This window comes from Sinocyclocheilus rhinocerous, unplaced genomic scaffold, assembly GCF_001515625.1.
Source record: "Sinocyclocheilus rhinocerous isolate Xijiao unplaced genomic scaffold, SAMN03320098_v1.1 scaffold395, whole genome shotgun sequence".
Taxonomy (NCBI): domain Eukaryota; kingdom Metazoa; phylum Chordata; class Actinopteri; order Cypriniformes; family Cyprinidae; genus Sinocyclocheilus; species Sinocyclocheilus rhinocerous.
The window spans coordinates 1,481,511-1,500,280 of NW_015660890.1; the positions used below are offsets into that span (position 1 = coordinate 1,481,511).

The 18,770-nt window shown below is 35.2% G+C and overlaps 1 protein-coding gene and 1 long non-coding RNA gene across 2 annotated transcripts in view; both read left to right on the forward strand.

Moving 5' to 3' along the window:
• LOC107725985 (uncharacterized) overlaps positions 1 to 2,185 on the forward strand; it is a 14,020-nt gene extending 11,835 nt beyond the window's left edge. Inside the window, exons 2-3 of the long non-coding RNA XR_001638195.1 lie at positions 1,719 to 1,907; positions 2,017 to 2,185. This is a non-coding gene — a long non-coding RNA (uncharacterized LOC107725985). The remainder of the gene's footprint in view (positions 1 to 1,718; positions 1,908 to 2,016) is intronic.
• Positions 2,186 to 4,219: 2,034 nt separating this feature from the next.
• Positions 4,220 to 18,770, forward strand: part of LOC107725982 (transcription factor EC-like) — a 51,676-nt gene continuing 37,125 nt past the window's right edge. Inside the window, exons 1-2 of the mRNA XM_016535419.1 lie at positions 4,220 to 4,377; positions 15,373 to 15,555. Coding sequence (XP_016390905.1) covers positions 15,388 to 15,555 — 168 coding nt within the window. The 5' untranslated portion in view covers positions 4,220 to 4,377; positions 15,373 to 15,387. The remainder of the gene's footprint in view (positions 4,378 to 15,372; positions 15,556 to 18,770) is intronic.

The window sequence follows — 18,770 nt, forward strand, 5'->3', positions numbered from 1 at the left end:
TAATCCGTACAACTGCAGCAGTGGAGGACTATTATTCTGCTGTGTGATACTGCGGAAGAACTGATGATGGCACGGTTTGATCTTCGGCTGACCAATCAGCAGAAAGGGGCGTTTAATTCCTGCCCACGTGTAGAAATCGAATATTCAAGCTGTTTATTCATTTTTCCACCCCCGTATTTTTTATTCCATAGTAAGGGCAATTCATACAATACATTTAAACTGAGCTACTTTAATACCATCTCCGAACTTTCTACCAGGACTCTGCTGTTCTTCCCTGTATACGTTGATTGACAGATGTCTCGTCCAGTCAGCGGTGAGTAATCCCAAACCAATGGCGCTGTCTCAAACTATACCTACCTCTTCCGGTTTGTCTGATTTGTCGTTGTGTTTTCTGACTTGTTAATTTGTTTTCGGATTTGTCGTTGTGTTTTCTGACTTATTTTGTTTTCGAATTTGTCATTGTGTTTTCCAACTTGTTATAATGTTTTCTGAATTGTTGTTGTGCTTTCTGAATTGTTATTTTGTTTTTTAGACTTGCATTTGCGCTTGTAATTTATTTTGTTTTCAGAATTGTGATTTGCTTCTCGGCCACCGTCTTAAACGAATATGAGTTACAAAAAAAAAAAAAAACATTTTCTTTATGGCAGTTTTACAGCAGTAACATTTTTGGAAGAGCTTAACCTTTTTTTAATATTACAATTTAATGTTGTTAAGACACATTCCACTTGTTGCTTTCCAATTCCACTTAAAGGGATAATTCACCCAAAAATGAGAATTATGTCATCATTTCAAGTTGTTCCAAACCTATACGAGTTTCTTTTCTTTTATTGAACACAAAAGAAGATAGAAGAAGAATGTTGGTAACCAAACAGTTGCTTGTAGCCTTTGACTTTAATAATATGGAATAATAAAAATACTAAGTTGTTGGCTTGGTACCAGTAACTGTTTGGTTTCCAACATTCTTCAAAATATCTTCTTTAGTGTTCAACAGAAGAAAGAAATTAATATAGGGTTAGAACAACTTGAGTAAATGATAACAGAATTAACATTTCAGGTTAATTAAGTCGTTTTAATACATTTAAAATATATATAATGCAGTGCAAGATGTTCATCACATCCTCCACCAGAGGGAGACATTACACCACAGGAGCCCTCTGTATGTTTTGCTGGGTCACAGATGGCACTGGATTGATTTACAATCGAGTTAAATTAACACATTTAAGAAAACACTAATTCAACTTCAAAATTTTAATTTGCAAGTTCCTAACACACACACAGGTTTGTTTTTGTGAAAAGTGGGGACATCCCATAGGCGTAATGGTTTTTATACTGTACAGACCGTATATTCTATTGCCCTACACCAACCCTACCCCTAAACCTACCCCTCACAGGAAACTTTGTGCTATTTCAGATTTTCAATACACTCCATTCTGTGTGATTTATAAGCGTTTTGAAAAGTGGGGACATGGGGTAATGTCCTGAAAAGTCACCTTCTCCTTGTAATACCTATGTCATACCTTTGTCATTATACAAATTTATGTCCTCATTTGTCACAAAAACGCGCACACACACACACAGCATAAACCAAAACAAACAAAGACCCATATGCAGATTTAATTAAGTCTACATAAGCATTTGACTGTAATGTAGCTGTTTTACACAATTATAGACAAGAAAAATGCATGTTTGTACATTTAATTATATTTTTCTTTTCATAGTGTGTGCATCTACAGCAAGTGAACCGGGCTGAACCAGCGCTGCTTAAAACAAGAGAACATCAAGCAGGAGTGACACCGTTTAAATAGATCGGGCTCTCCAGGACAAGGCGGAAAGAAAAACATGCCTCTTTTGTCAAAGCCAGACAAAGCCCCACAGACCTTAAAGTGGGCAATTCAAAATTCTGAAGGGTAAGTTTTCACAAGAAAAAAAAAGATGGAGGGGAAAAAGTTATCTAAGCCATTACGTTCCTTCACAATAGCTCTGGTTGAAGTTGTGCCTCTTCTGATCTTCTCTCAGCTGGACTTCTGCTTTCCAGCCTGTCTTCTCTTATCTCCAGTCATCCGAGAGGCTTCTGCCAGCCTGCGAGCTGTCAAAGTAGCCCTGGAATCAAACGCCACTCCATGCTCAGCTATGATCAAAGGAACACAGGTAAGGCAGCCACAGAGACACATACAATTGGCATCTAAAAAAGTAAGCCGTCTGGCCCTCACACCCCTCCTTCTTTTTTATCTCCTGACTACTCTGACACCGAGAGGAGAAACGTGGAGCACATTGATCAGAATAAAGCAAAGTGATCAGGTTTTGAAGATGTGGGGGGAAGTTTGTTCTCGCCAGAAACTTTTGGACAAAGGGAATTCTGGGATAGAGGTGAGGGCGCTGGGTAAAGGGACACTTAAAATGCTTCACAAGTTTTTTTTTTCGGCTTTGAACTATCTTTTCCCTGCTTATAATCCTCTAAACACGAGATGCCTGTCTCAAGTCAAACACATCTTTCATTTCTTGACAAAATTACCACACACACATAAAATATATAGAAGGGGCTAGTTGTCACAAGGGAAGTATCTCACCAAATACAAGGTTTGAGTCAAAGTACACAAAGGTGTTTTCACTGGTTTTGTAAAAACTTTCAATATAATTTTTTTTTTAATGCAGCCCTTAAAACTAAAATTACAGTATAGAAAAAATGCAACCTAAAGAAAAAGATTGCATTTGGCTGCTCACATCTAGTCCCTCAAAGAGAAAAATATTTAATAAATAAGTTCATTAACATATTTTGATGTTTTTTTTTTAATTGGAGAATAATATCTAATCAAATCAATCAATAGGAAACTAATACACTATCCTTTCAAGGTTTGGGGTCAGTAAGAGTTTTTAAAAAGAAATTAATATTGTGATTCATTAAAATGCATGAAATTGATCAAAGGTGACTGTAAAGGCATTTATAATGTTACAGAAGATTTTTGTTTTTAAAATACAAGCTGTTCTTTTGAACTTTTTATTGCTTGAAGAATCCTGAAAAAACTATCACAGTTTTACATAAACATTAAGCAGGAAAGATTGTTTTCAACATTATTAATAAGAAATATTTCTTTAGCAGAAAGTCAGCATATTAGAGTGATTTCTGAAGGATGATGTGGCACTTAAAACTGAATGGCTGCTGAAAACTCGGCTTTGCATCACAGGAATAAATTAAATTTTAAAATACATTAAAACAGAAAACATTGTTTTTAAATTGTAATATTACTGTTTTTACTGTATTTTGGTCAAATAATTCAGGCCTTGTTGAGCATAAGAGACTTTTCCAAAACATCAAAAATGATACCAAACCCAAATGACGTTTCTAATGTGGCATTTAACGTCATGTTAGTAATGACGACTCATATGACATTTGAGTCGTCACAGTAGGCAAAACAATTACTAATAGGGACACTATGTGGTTTAATGTTCTCTCTCAAGCACACGCACACAAAACACAATCAGTAAAATATACATGACACTAAAATAACAATATACATCAAATACTGCCGTCAACAAATAATTCACTGGCAAGGACATTTATATATTTTGAAAACCAGAGACATGTGCACTCAACAATCTGGTGTCAGGACAAAATCTACCATAAAGATGTCCATTGAACATGACAGGACAAACTCAACTCAATATTTCTGTTTTTATGCCAGAAAATACTTTTTTTTTATTAATGAGACCAAAAATACGCATACAATCTCCATCAGTTGTGATTTGTTCAATACGTGAGCACTTATGTTACTCTACATTGCACACAAAATTAAGAAACAACTTGAAATTTTTATAATTAGATATAATTAATCTAATAATTATGGAACATTAGTTTATATTAAAAATGAATAACATCTCACTTTCTAGGTTCAAGATGCATGTCAGAAAGTGTAGAGACTTCCCATTTGCACCCGGTTCCATGGACGAAGAAAAAGAGGAACTCAATATTTCTGTTTTTATGCCAGAAAATATATTTTTTTTATTAATGAGACCAAAAATACGCATACAATCTCCATCAGTTGTGATTTGTTCAATACGTGAGCACTTATGTTACTCTACATTGCACACAAAATTAAGAAACAACTTGAAATTTTTATAATTAGATATAATTAATCTAATAATTATGGAACATTAGTTTATATTAAAAATGAATAACATCTCACTTTCTAGGTTCAAGATGCATGTCAGAAAGTGTAGAGACTTCCCATTTGCACCCGGTTCCATGGACGAAGAAAAAGAGGAAATAGATGAAGATTTATATTGGATCAAGTCTTGCTGATCTTGCTGGCCAACAGTAATAGCAAGAGATCAACCAACCGCTGACTTCACAGAAAAACCACCTGTAGCCGACAATCACAGGTAATTTATATCTTTCATTAAACTCAATCTGCCACGCACACAAGAACTATTCATCTAGCTGGCTACTTCTGCTACGTGTTTATGATAAAGAAATATTACACAGAAGTTTATGTCCAGTAACCAGGGATGCTTATGCATATGCTGTTATATGTTATGAGAGACCAGAGATATACTGTAATTTAATGGTCTTATTTAAACAATATTTCAGTAAATACACGCATATTATCCAGATTTGCCAGTTTATCACAGAATCACTTTTTGAAACAATAATCATTGCAGAACAAGAAACAAATCTAACAAACCTGCCTAAGGACGATGTCTAAAGTGGCACACATTAAGGCTTACTATTTCAGCTAGTGAAGATGTTTACTATAATTTTAATGTTACTTCATAAGGCAAAAATGTCTTTTTCTGAGTATAAATAAAATGTATACTGAAAGTAGTGGATGTTAAGTACTCAAAAATGTACTAAAATGTCTCTAAAGGTACTAAAACATTTACATTTATGCAATAGGCATATGCTTTTGTTCGTGTAGCTCAGTTGGCATAGGTTAAATTTCCAAAATGCTTAAACTAATAAAAAGTTTAGTTTAAATACTAAGAGTTGATCCGGATAAAAGTGTTTGCGAAATGTATAAATGTAAAACAGATCTTTTGGGAGGGGCTTTTTCCGAAGTAGGTCTATCTGCTCTTGAGTAATGCATTTCTAGTAATCGCTTTGTGTTTGCAAAATTAGTGTCTACAGCAACAAAGTGACATGGCAAAAAAAAAAAAGGAAAACTATTAAAAAACAAAAATGGAGAAGCGGCTGCCTCCACCATTCTTTAATAAACTTCCTCTATTGGGTCTCATCACATATATTCTTTTACATACAGGAAATTCCATCTATCATGGGATTTTTGTACCCATTTCTTGTTTGTACAGGATGTGGTTTCTTTTGCACTCATTTTAAAGGGGGCCACTTATGGGGGCGGGGCACATAAGTGACTGTCACAATCACAACACGAGGTATGACTTTGCAAAAACAGCACATTGATTTATATTTGCCAGTTAAAATGATTGTTCAAATCCGTTACCCATATAAGGGTGATTGAAAAGCATGTACAAAGAAAATAGTGTGCAATGGGCTGAATGCACCCAGGTGTAAAACACCTTTTGTCACTATGCAAGGCAAAATTTCAATATGTGCACTGACAGTCGGTTGAGCTTGAGATAAAGTGATCAAAGATTTAATGATTTTTAATTTTCAAATGTTGCACTTTTATGGTATTGAGAATCATCATATGCATTTTAAGACAAAATACTTATGGTTTTCAGTTTTGTTCATGGTGCAGTTTTGTTATTCATTTTAATACAAATAATTAACAAACAGAAAAGCAAATAAACAACTGAGTACTACTTACATTTACATTGCATTTTTTTATTATTTTTAATTATTTATGTTTTAGAATTTGTTTTTATAATGTTTTTAGAATTATTTCTTTATATTTTATTATTTTATTGTGGTATAGCATATAGTGGGGCTAAATCATATAATATGCTATGCTATATGCATTTCATTGTCCAAATGAAATTACAATTACAATGTTCTACTTGTAATATATAATTGTAATATAAATGTACATTACATTTATATACTTTGGGATCAGAAAATATTTTCTTCAGCTGAACTGTACCCTACACCAGAATAGAATAATGAAATAAAAAACAAGAAGTATTATTATTACTATTAATTATTAATAAATTAATAATAATAATAATAAATATTCTTCCCCCACTTTGGGACTGATTTTTTTTTTCTTTAGCTCAATGATGGTATCATACACCAGAATAAAATAATAAAATAAAAAACAAGAAATAATAATAATAATTATTATTATTCTTCTCCACTTAGGGGGGAAAAATTTCTTTAGCTCAATGGTAACATACACCATAATAAAATAATTAAATATAAAACAAGAAATAATTCTAAATAATAATAATAATATTTTTATTCACCTTCGGACCAGAAAAACACATTTCCTTTAGCCCCACTATATGCTATACCACAATAAAATAATAAAATATAAAAATAAAGAAATAATTCTAAAAAAATTCTAAAACATACATAATAAAAAATAATAAATAGTAAAATAAAGCCTACAGCTAAATAAAAGAATAGAATAAATGATGAATATAAAAATAAAGAAAAAAATAAAACATTTATAAATCAAACCATGAAACAAACATTCCCATATTTATCAGTTGTTACCCTACACCAGGCATTACATAATGTTGCATGACAGGAGAGATATACATAAAGCAGAAGGTGTGGTGCAGTCGATGGGCAATAATGCTGAGCGTCTGAAGAGTAGCATATGGGAATCTTTCATGAGACCATAGACACGTGGCCACAAGACGCAGACTTTTACTTGAAATGGTCAGAAAGAAAAGAACACACATGGAGATATCAGAGACAGATGAGCAAGAGCCATCCACAGATTAATGTAATTTATATGAAGAGAGAGAATGAGATTCGCAGGTGTTGATCAATGTCAGGTGGCACACAGAGGGGATCCCAGACTCAGACAAGGTGAAAATAGAGAGGGAAAGGTATCTAACATTTGAATGACAATGAGATAATGGATAAGTAAAAAATCTGAGACACAAGGTGTGAGGGGGGAAAATGAGAAAATGTGTGCATAAAGTTAAGAGACAGGGAGATGGACTGAACAGAACGCCATCATTCCAGTGGCTTTAGCTCCAGATGAACCCTAAAATACATTAATGTCCCATTTTTGCTTAAACATCTTTAAGCATGTTAACATCTTTTACAATGTTAACATTTTTCACATTTAGTTTACTATTATTTTTTTTTATTAAACAAGAGTTATGAGTAACCTAGTTCACATATGTATGTATTTAAATACAAATATTCAATTAAATATTATGCATGTCATGTTCAGATTTATATTTAGCTAAGAGTTCTATAAGATGTAATTTTATAGATTCTTTTATATTATTTTACAGTAAATCATTAAAATATAATTGAATTGACAAAACAAGGCGTTTTATAAATAAAATATCCCATATTCCCATATCACATAGACATCCTACAAAGGGAGTGCTAGGCTTAAAATATGGTATAAAAGGACAAAATATTTGTTTAAGTGATCATGTTTTTAGAAATTAAAGTGATATTGATTTTTGAGTTTGATGTACTAAAAAAGTGCACTTTTAGAACCATGAAGGATCATTAGTCCTTCAGCAGATCCTAAAGTTTATGAAGATTTTTTGGTAGCACTTTATTTTACAGTCCTGTTCCACATGCACATATAATGTAATTATTATAGTAATTACAATAACTAGGTACTCACCCTGAACCTGCCCCTAAACCTAACCTTAACCCAAGTAGTTACCTTATATTACCCAGTACTTATTTAAAATTATTATTATTGTTAATGATTTATAATTTTAAAATGATTATTTTTCTTTCATATCTATATTTATTGTAATGTTTTAATGTTTATTTAAGCTACAATGGGGCTAAACTCTCTTTACTACTACTACTATTATTATTATTTTAAAGGGTAGCTGAATTTTACTGTTAACAATATCCCCAGTACTGTTACATAATTAACATTTGTAAATGAAATTTACATCATAGAATACAGCAACAAAAACTTTTAAGCATCATGAAATACTAAATTATGATTAAAATATTATAAGTAGACTTGAGGGGGAGAAATGATATAAATATGATATAAAAAATGAAAGTATGATAAGACCTCTTTCAAAACAGCTTGAAATGTAACAGAACTGATGAGGGATGTGTGCAATTTACAGAGGGATGTGTGCAAGACAGAGAGAGAGTGTCGTGTGTTAGTGTTGAGAGGAAGTAGGGCAGTGTGCTGAAGGCCAGCATGCCATTGCTCACCTCTGATTCACACAGCTGCGCTTGCTCAATATCTGACCACAAGATCACCACTGTCCTGAGAAAGAGAGGTGTGGACAGATGCAGGATGTGCGTTTTTACATAACATGTGCAATATAAAACAATAACAATGATTAATATTTATATATTACAGTAATTAATATATATATATATATATATATATATATATTATTTAACTATATAATATTAATATGCAAATAATGATAAGAACTACTGTATTCTTATTATCATCACATTTAATTAATGATTTATTAAAAATAACAAGATCTTGACATCCCACTTCAGTCAATTTAAATGTCAAAAAATGATCTGTTAAATAAATTAATCCTTATTTCACAGATTTGCTTAATTGTTTGACAGAAAAAAAGTATGTTATGTTTTAATTTATGTTTAATAAATGAATTATCTTTTATTGTATTATTATTATTATTAGTAGTAGTAATTATTATTATTTTGCATAAATAATCTAAAAGATACTGTGATTATTATATTATTACTCTTATATTAAATACATTGTTTTAACAATCATATATACTATTATAATATTATATTATCATCTTCACATTTTATGATATATTTAGTATAAATCAGGGTCGACGCCAGAGCGCACAAAGTGAGGGGGCAGGCACAATTTTTTTGGGGGGGCCGCGCTTTGGGGAGGAGGGGGGCTGCTTTGAAAAAAAAAATGTTTCTGGAAGTAATTTTCAGATGCAACGGGGGAAAAAACGGGATAAACACAAACATGAAACTTGTAAATAAAATAATCTGATATATAGCCTATGTACAATTTAATAACATATAGCCTAGTTTGACCAGGGCAGTACCTTGCCTCACCGACTAAAATCAGGGCACCTACTACGGAGACGGCACCAGAGGTGAGGGGGCACAGTGACCGAGGTGGCCGGGCCCCCTCAGGCCCCCCCCGTGGCACCGACGCTGGTATAAATGAATGATTTATTCAAAATAACATGATCTTGACATCCTCCTTCAGTAAATTTGAATGTTAAAAAATGTTGAACTGTTCACAAATTAGTTTAATTGAGGTTAGACAGAAACAGTATTTTGTATTTTAATTCATTTTATTATATATTAATAATAATAAAGATGTATTTATGCTTAATTAAAAAGTTATTATTATTATTAATACATTAAGTTTTAACAATCATATATACTTTCATTATCATAATCATCTTCACATTTTATTATATATTTAGTATAAAGTAACGATTTATTCAAAATTATATGATCTTGATACTACTGACAAAATGTTTTAAAAATTGTAAAAAAAAAAAAAAAATCTGTTAACGAAATGAGTCATTTTAAGAAATTGTGTAATGGTTGAAGATGTTTGCCTAATAGATTGAGTTTCATTGTGCAAGCAAAAGAAAAACTGAAAGTTAAGCAAACTATCAGACTTCTCATCTTCTCAAGTTTTCAATGCCGACTTCCATGCTGTTTACACGGTGACCTCTTGTGGGAATCAGAGGAACTGCAGTTAAAGCTGTAATACACTGGGTTCCTCTCCGACATTCAAGTGTAATATCTTCACCCAGCCCAGATAAGTTCATAAAGGGCAGGAATCAAACATCTCGGCAGTCACATTCCAGACTTCATATTGCTTAATGACAGGGAGGAAGTCTGAATTGCCTTGTCGAGGAGAGGCGGTTTTGGTGCTCTTATGGGTAGTGCTATCATGACAGCGTGGTGATGAAGGAGCTCTCCACAGCGAGCGATGGTTGGAGAGCCCTCAAGAACATGTCCACCCACCCTGAGTCTGTCTCCCTACAGCATCTCCGAGGCCCACAAAGCAGCTCTCGTATCACACGAGGCAGGGTTCAGACACAAGTGAGGCTCGGCTCACCTCGTCCAATCAGTGACAGCGGAGGGGTTCATGGGAAGGTGAGGCGCTGCTCAACCTTGGCCAATCAGAGATGACATTGAATGTTTGCTCTCTCCCTGGCCTGTGGCTCTTGGGTGTCTGAGATGAGACCGACTCAAGAGGAGCGCTGGCTAGACAGACACAAACACAAGCCTCTACTTCCCTTTCTGGTGCATTTGGGAAAAGCTGCTAATATTGTTTCTTCTGTATCTGAACTATGCGTGCCATCGCATTATAAAATTGATATAATAAATTATCGCATTATAAAATTTACTTAAAAGAATAGTTCACACTAAAATAAAAATTTACTCACCCTCAGGCCATAAATCTTATGGCCCCACCAAGTGACATCACATACAAAAACCCATTCCCTCTATGAGATGTCCTCACTAATGTAGTGAACCCGAGTGAGTAAAATGTGCAAAATCTTCTCTGGGTTCATCAGGAGTGGGGAATGCAAACAGTGACTTCACATGCCAGCTCAGTGTGTATTCCTAACAGGATTACAACAGAGATACACAACTGAGACTGAGACTGAACAGTCAAACTGTCCAGACAGGCTCTATTACAGCGGCCAGATTACACTAAACATGAAAAATCACCAAAGCAAATAAACTCATTCCATCCATCTAAATCCTCAGCACTGTACAAATGAACTCCTAGAAAAAACTACAGACAGAGATGTAGAACGAACCCAGAGGGAGCACTGTAGGAACTATTCGAACATTTGCAGTCAAGATCAAGAAATGTTTAAATGCATGCTAATGCATTGCAATAAAATAAAAGTTAATTAACATCTACTATAATATAATTTCTGTACTATATGTATTGTAATAATACTTGCCTGCAAAAAGTAGTTATCAGAATACATGGGTAACTAGCTAAAGTATCTACATGTTTTGTATGAAGCATTTTGATTGGACAAAAGACAAAAATGCAAAATAAATTAATAATTTAAAAATAGCCAGGAATAATAATAATAATAATAATAAAAAATACATCAAAGGGGTCATATGATGCGATTTCAAGTTTTCCTTTCTCTTTGGAGTGTTACAAGCTGATTGTGCATAGATAAGATCCCTGAAGTTGCAAAGACTAAAGTCTCAAAACCAAAGAGATATTCTTTATCAAAGTTAAGACTCTGCCACGCCCCCCTAAAACGGCTCATGTATTTGAAAAATAATGTGTTTTTTCAACATTAAAGCATGTCAACATATTCTGTTACACCAAATACACAAAATAATGATCTTTAAAAAAGCATCATATGACCCCTTTAAGATGCATTGCTCCATCTCTAAGTCTGTCCATTATCCAGACGCAGTGACTCAGGACATGACCACAGGCAGAAGCACCATAGCCCTGCTCAGCATCTGAGGAAAGCAGAAAAACAAGAATTAACAGTGAAAAAAGCAAATAAATAGGTGCTTCTTACTTGAAAAGCCTGTAACAAAGCCTTTTGAGGACCCGAGAGACGACATGAGAAAAAAAGAGAGAGAGAGAGAGAGAGGAAACAAGTGTTTTGTCTCTCAGCCCAGAGCTGGTGGAGGGGCAAAGCGCCACACAGGGCCGTTTCTGAGGGAAAGCTTTTAATGAAGCCCGGGGGGAAAGGAGAGCTCATCAGACTGAGACACATCCTCTAAGATCTCTCTTTTTCTCACACACATATTTTATATCACATACATTCACATATACATATTCTAAAGCTTTTTCTCTAAACTTTTAACAAGAGCATGGCAGGATTTTTTCCTGTGAGGGCATTTTGCACTGATATGCATTTCACCTGAGGCTACAATTCCTAAGTATATCCTATACTTCCTTGTCTCCACCTACACAACCAGCTAACCAATGACCCATAAGCCTGAAGGGTTTTACTATACACTGTAAATCACTAGTTAAAGCTCACCAGTGTCTCGTTGACCTCATCTTGACCCTGGTGACATCCAAAAATGACCCCTTTGCAAATCAACAACACTGACAGGGAGAAAAGCCACGTTTATCATCAAAAAGATGATTTTTAGTGCCAAAATGACTTGTTACCTTGTTGCTTACTGGCTCAAGTTACACCCATGATATTCTGGGGCCTTATTTATCAACAGTGCGTAGAAAAGGTTCTATATTTTGTCCTTATATTTACACACATTCCTACACAAGTACAAGTTGGTAGATCACACACTTTGCGTGAAACTGTGCTTACACACTCATTACGCACACATCTGTGCATACGCACTGTTGATAAATGAGGTCCCTGGTCCCTAGATATGGCTTAAGGTACTTTCTTTAATGCATTTTATTGTATGTTGTTTTATTATCCAAAAGGCCTAAATCCTAAGCGCAAAACACCTGATCACCTGTATGATTTGTATGAGACATACAGGCAAAATGCGCAAAAACAATTGCTTTAGCAAGCACCAGTAAGAAATTCTTTACAAAAAATGTAAATCAACATGTGAAAGATATGATGAGAATGCCAAATGCAGCAGGTTGCGTTTTGCACGACAACCTGTTTGCCAGCATACCCCTTGAATCCCGATGAACGCCAAATATAGGGTTTTACTGTTTGGTAAATTGTAGTAAATGGAAAATGGCTTGGGATTTCTAACCTCTGAATGTGTCAAACATTGCCTCTGCTGCAGACATAGAGGCCTGTGACAAAAGCCCTGGTTTAGTGTCATTACCTTCCCTCATTATAGTATTAGCTCTATAAAATGCCCCTGTTGTTTGGGAGGAATACTTACTCGCCTCATAATGGAGAGGCTCACACAGAAAATAGTGACCCAATGTGGACACAAACCCAAGTGAAGCATAGACAGGGACGATTGTCTCAAATTCAGGAAGCTAAAAGCAGCTCTGTCCCTGGAATGCTGACAGATGGACAGGAACATTCTTTAGCAGCAATTCAGTCCATCTCCGAATCTGACTGGTGTTCAGGATCGCATATTCTACTGTTCGGCAATGCTGACAGGAAGAGAGAAATAATGAGGGAATACAGAGAGAGAGAAGGCAATTTAACATCACTTGCACCATGCATGGAAGTAGAGAGGTGTGGGCAAAAAAGGAGGAAGACTTGCCAATTACGTTGTGCTCAACCTTCTGCTCCTCCATTATGGAGCTCTTTCCTTTCACAGTGCTGTCTGGCTCTCAGCGTGGCCTCTCTGATTGTGTGAGGCGTCACTATCTCACTGATCTCTCGCTGATACAATGAGATCCTCAAGCTGCATAACTCTACATCAAACCTACATACTGTAATATATCGAATATCTGAATTTAAAGCATGTAGAAGAGTCAAACAATAAGGAAGAATCATTCCTTGCATATGCACCGTGGTCAAACATGGATAGCGAGCAGCTTTTAAAATGTATAATTTGAAGTGTAGCTACATCAGGGTGAGAGAGACAGATAGTCAAATAGACAAAGACAGTCAGATAGATAGATACAGATAGATAAATATGAGTCAGTCATCAATTTACAGATAGTAAGACAGATAAATGTTGAGTGGACTTTAGTTTGGCGACCTAGTTTTCTCAGACTTCCAGCTCTCCGTGATTCTCCCTCCAGTCATCCCTGTGTCTGTCAAGTTCATTAGTCCCTCATCATTCAGAAGAAACGGCCCAAATCACACATTGTCCTGCAGAAAAGACATGTTCTCATAAGCCCATTACGTCTGAGATCTCAGAGTGGCATCTGTGTCCATCAGAGCCGGTCATGCCACAATTTTAGGAACAATGTCCTCTCCTCAGGACCAGTGTGGGATCAGTGCTGAAGAACAACAAGCCATTTGCAGCCACTTTCCAGCTCGGCACAAGGCCTCTTTACATCATCATCAGTGTTGGGCAGTAACGCATTACTTAGTAACGCGTTACTGTAATTTGATTACTATTTTAGTAACGGAGTAATTTAACGCGTTATAATTTTCAAAATAGTAATTAGAGTACAAGCCGAGGTCTCTATACGTTACTGCCGTGTTACATTGCTGACAGAATGCAGTGTTTTATAATCTAGAGACCTAAAAAGGATGTAGCACAGGCACTGTCGAGTCAAGTGCCAGTGGATTAGAGACCTGCTCCCGCGAGACCCGACGCAACAGAGTGCGGCGCGGGACAAGATGGGCGAGTGCTGGTGCGGCGGGTAGACACTCGTGTGTGTGTGGGATGCGGGAGAATAAAATGATTCACGGGACTCCCGCAAAATAGAAATATCTAAACATAAAATATCTAAAACAAATAAATTGTTATTCATCTATTGCAACGTAACTAGTAATGTAACTAATTACTAATTACTTTTGAAATAAAGTAATCAGAACAGTAATGTGATTACTTTTAAAAGGATTAATCAGTAATCAGTAATTTGATTACATTTTCAGAGTAACTTGCCCAACACTGATTATCATAGACCAAAAATATTCACACAAAGACAACAAAATCAGAACAACTAATAATAAAGAAAAACAAATAAAAAAATTTAAAAAACGGATAAAAAAATGATGCATCATACAGTACAATGTCAACATGTTTTCCAAGCCAATAATTTAGACTTGGTATTGATATTATTCTGTAAATAACACTTAGATAGTATGATAAAATGTTAATTATTCAATTAAATAATATAAGAAAAAATCATTATAAATTCCCTTAAATTCCGATTCAGACACTTTCAAACCGTCCGTCACTTTCAGACGAGAATCTACTGCTGTTAAAGTTGATAACACTGAAACGGCCAATTAGCTCAAGAGTTTTTTTTACACTAAAATCACTGATTGAGTGTGACAGTTGAACTGAGAGACTATATATGCGGCACGCTGCCTCTCATTATTCCAGCTCTGTTTCAATCATCTCATGCAGAGCTGACGTGAGTCTAAACAAAGACGTATTGCAAAACATGATCACAGGCTGAAAGAAAACATCCCTCAAATGTGATTTCAGATGAACCCAAGGGACAGTACACTTAACTCACTTATTTAAATTAATTCAAACATCTTTACAGATTCTGGCTTACATGTCACACTGATTTATTTGAGATGTAAATCTAAGCAGAATGTTTTGAAAGTGGCTACATTTGAATGAAACGTGCATTGAATGAACACTTATTTAAATCCACTAAATAAAAGGATATAAGTAATGTAGATACAGTGACATATCACATTTCATAGCTCGCTCATCTCTCGTGTTGTGTTTTCACTGTGCAGCATTAGGAATCCGCAATGTTCCAGTCATTCTCCACTGTTCAATCGGCCCCTGTGACTAATGTAGAAAACCAGCAGAACCAGTGGGTCCCGGGACCCTCGTTCTACTCCTGCCCCTACTCCTACAACACCAAATCAAACCCGAGCCCCTACCACAGCAGTCAGCCCTCCACCTGGCCCTGGGAGGTATGCAAAATCACTAACACACCATTTTGTTTTTGCTTGATGGCATTTAAAGGAATAGTTTGTTTTTTCTTTGCAACAGATTTGGAGCAATTTTGCATTAAGTCACCTGCTCACCAGTGGATCCTCTGCAGTGAATGGGTGCCGTCAAATCGCTGATAGGCAGAAGTGACGGTTTAAAGTTAAAATGCCTTGATGGATTTGTTTCGTTCAAACATACACATCATGTTTTTATCAGCTATTTGGACTCTCATTCTGACGGCACCCATTCACTGCAGAGGATCCACTGGTGATGCTAAATTTCTCCCAATCTGTTCAGCTGAAGAAACAAACTCATCTACATCTTGGATGGCCTGAGGGAAGAGTAAACTTTCAGCACACTTTAATTTTTGGGTCAACAACTCTTTGAAATTGTGAAAAACAGAACATTATTTTACAGTGTATGAAACTGAATGCTATGCAGCATGTTTTGCTTTTTTTGATTGCAAGTATGTCTTCATGGACAACGTGTCTTGACTGATATTATTAAGTGGAACTGTGAGTTAAGTGGCATTCACAGCATATATTAGATCAATTTGGGTTTTGTGTTGACTAAGTCAATCTTTATTTGGCAGTCATTAGCACACAGGAGTTCTGGCAGGATCATTACAGCTGATCTTAATTTAGTTACATGCATCATAACACAAATTAAAATGATCTCTTGGGGTGGAGGGAGCAAGAACTCACACATGATCTGAGAGAGAGAGAGAGTCAGAGAGTCAGAGAGTGTTAATCACTTGGCATGTATGTGAATGTTATTATTATTACATTGTTTCATTGGATTATGACTTTATTTTAATAAATTAAGGCCATGATTAATATTAGCTTTAATAATATATAAAAATATAAATGTCATTTCAGTGACAGGGTGACAATCAATGTGCCATATAAAACATTTCAATTACAAACAAATCTATATAAACAATTCTTAGATACCAGGAATAAATAACTGCTAAGATTTCATATTTCATTAACAGCACATCCTGCACATGTAAATACTGTATATAATTAACATGTGTGTGAAATGCATTGTACAAAATCAGTGTCTTTTTTCTCCTTTCTGCCGCATTGATTCTTAACCCCATAATGTGATTATAGATGCATGCCTATGTCCGCACATTTGAGTCCGAAACCACCCAAACAGCCCTTTGTGTCGCAGGACTCATTTGTCTGGAATTCCGATGCTGTGGATTTGCTGGTGGTTTTGTTTCGGAGCGTAATTCCACACTATGTGCTGACAGAACACAAGACCTCTGTTACTGTAGTCACACTAGTCACATTCGACAAGTGTTTATTTTGACTGTAAAAAGCAAAAGGTCCTGAACTGGGGTGTGAGTTTGTTTCTATATATTTTCGGTCACTTCTACTTTTGTTTTTTTGCAAAGGATTAAGAAAAAGCCAGTTTTGTGAGTTGCTTGATTTTGAATAGCTCAGAGGATTAACTGAGTTTTCAGTTATGTTTTATAAAAGTATCAACTTTGTCTCAGACGTCTGACCGTTTTTTTTTTAATGGAGAAATGGCAAAAGTTGACATAGTCTATATCACACGAGCAGGGAGAGCAGTAAGGTATTACACGAGTGCTGATTTTGACCCGAATATCACGAGTTTAAATGTGATTTTATACAACAGTTCAGTAAGAAGTTGATATTGTGTTATATTTTAAACACAATATTATGTGTTTTTGCTCAATTTTGAGAGCCGTTTACTTTATTCCTGAATGAATCAGCAGTTTGAACGAATCGACTGAAGACATTTACTGCCACCTGCTGGTAGATTTTGTTTCTTATTTAGAGTATCATTTAATTAATAATAATAATAAAAACATTAAAGGGATAGTTAACCCAAAAATTTAACTTCTGTCATCATTTACTCTCATGTTCCTCATGTCGTTTCAAAACTTTCTTTTGCGGAACATAAAGGAAGGTACTTTGAAGACTGTTGGTAACAAAGCTGTTTTGGTTACCAATGACTTTCATTGTATGAACAAACAATACTGAAGGCTGTTGTAGCCTAAATGTTTTATGTGTAAGAAATTTTATGTTGAATTTTTGTTGAATTATTTCTAAAGCTACAATTTGTAATGTCTACTTGATACTTTCTCATTTAACACAAAAATAACAAAAATAAATCTTTTGTGGGTATTTTCACAGTCAAATTTATTTTGCGATCAATTAGATTAATTCATCGAAACATCATGTAATTAATTAGATTAAAAAATGTAATCGACTGACAGCCCTAAAATATATATATACCTACATAGATGTAGGTACCTACAGTACCTACATCTATGTAGTACCTGCTAAATCCAGAAGCAAACCTTTTCACCAATGTTTAGAGTGAGATTGAATAGCTAAAATACTGCACCAACTGCACATGCCACAACTTTCTCCCTTGGTCTGGCTGTGATTAGACCATCAGCTCCAGATGACCAGCATGTTACCGACAGCAAGTGACCAACTGCAACTCTACAAAATATTTATTGCTTTTCTTCCCACAGAGTGTGGGATTTAATGATGTAACACAGTGAAAACCTGACGCTGTCTTCCACTGTGTCAAAATCTTGAGTGACTTATTTTCCAGACACTCTCTTTTTAATTGGGTCGCACATCTCCTCAGCAAAGAAAAATGATCTGACAAATTTATGTGCACATAAACAACCTAGACATTTTGGGCAGTCAAGTGATCATGTTCAGGACTAATAATTGCATTATCATTGATGCGTGGAAGGATATGAATCACCCTTTAATTCCACAGGAGAAAGAGGTTCATTGTATCTGGGCGTCTAGCTATATATCCACTCCTAGATAAATGGACAGACTGCTCCTTCACAGGGCAATTACCTTACTGCCTGGTTATTATTTACACCTTAGCCCGACTGGCACACTAATGTAGCTTCACGTTTCCCCCAAGACTGTTCTATCAATGGTTAGGACACCTGCTCTCTGGTATTCGATGATTTCAGCCATTAGAGATGCACTGTATTTCCCATCACAGAGTCAATGCTGAGCTCACTTATGAATTATACATGGTGCGATGAGATTGTTCTGTATTAACAGAACGATTTTGATCATTAGTGCCACAAGCACATATGCTTGATGTCATGCAGAAAAATTTGTTGTTGTTTTCCCTTCATTTCAAATCCAAAATATTTTTACTTTACTTGCCAAACTTAGGTTCA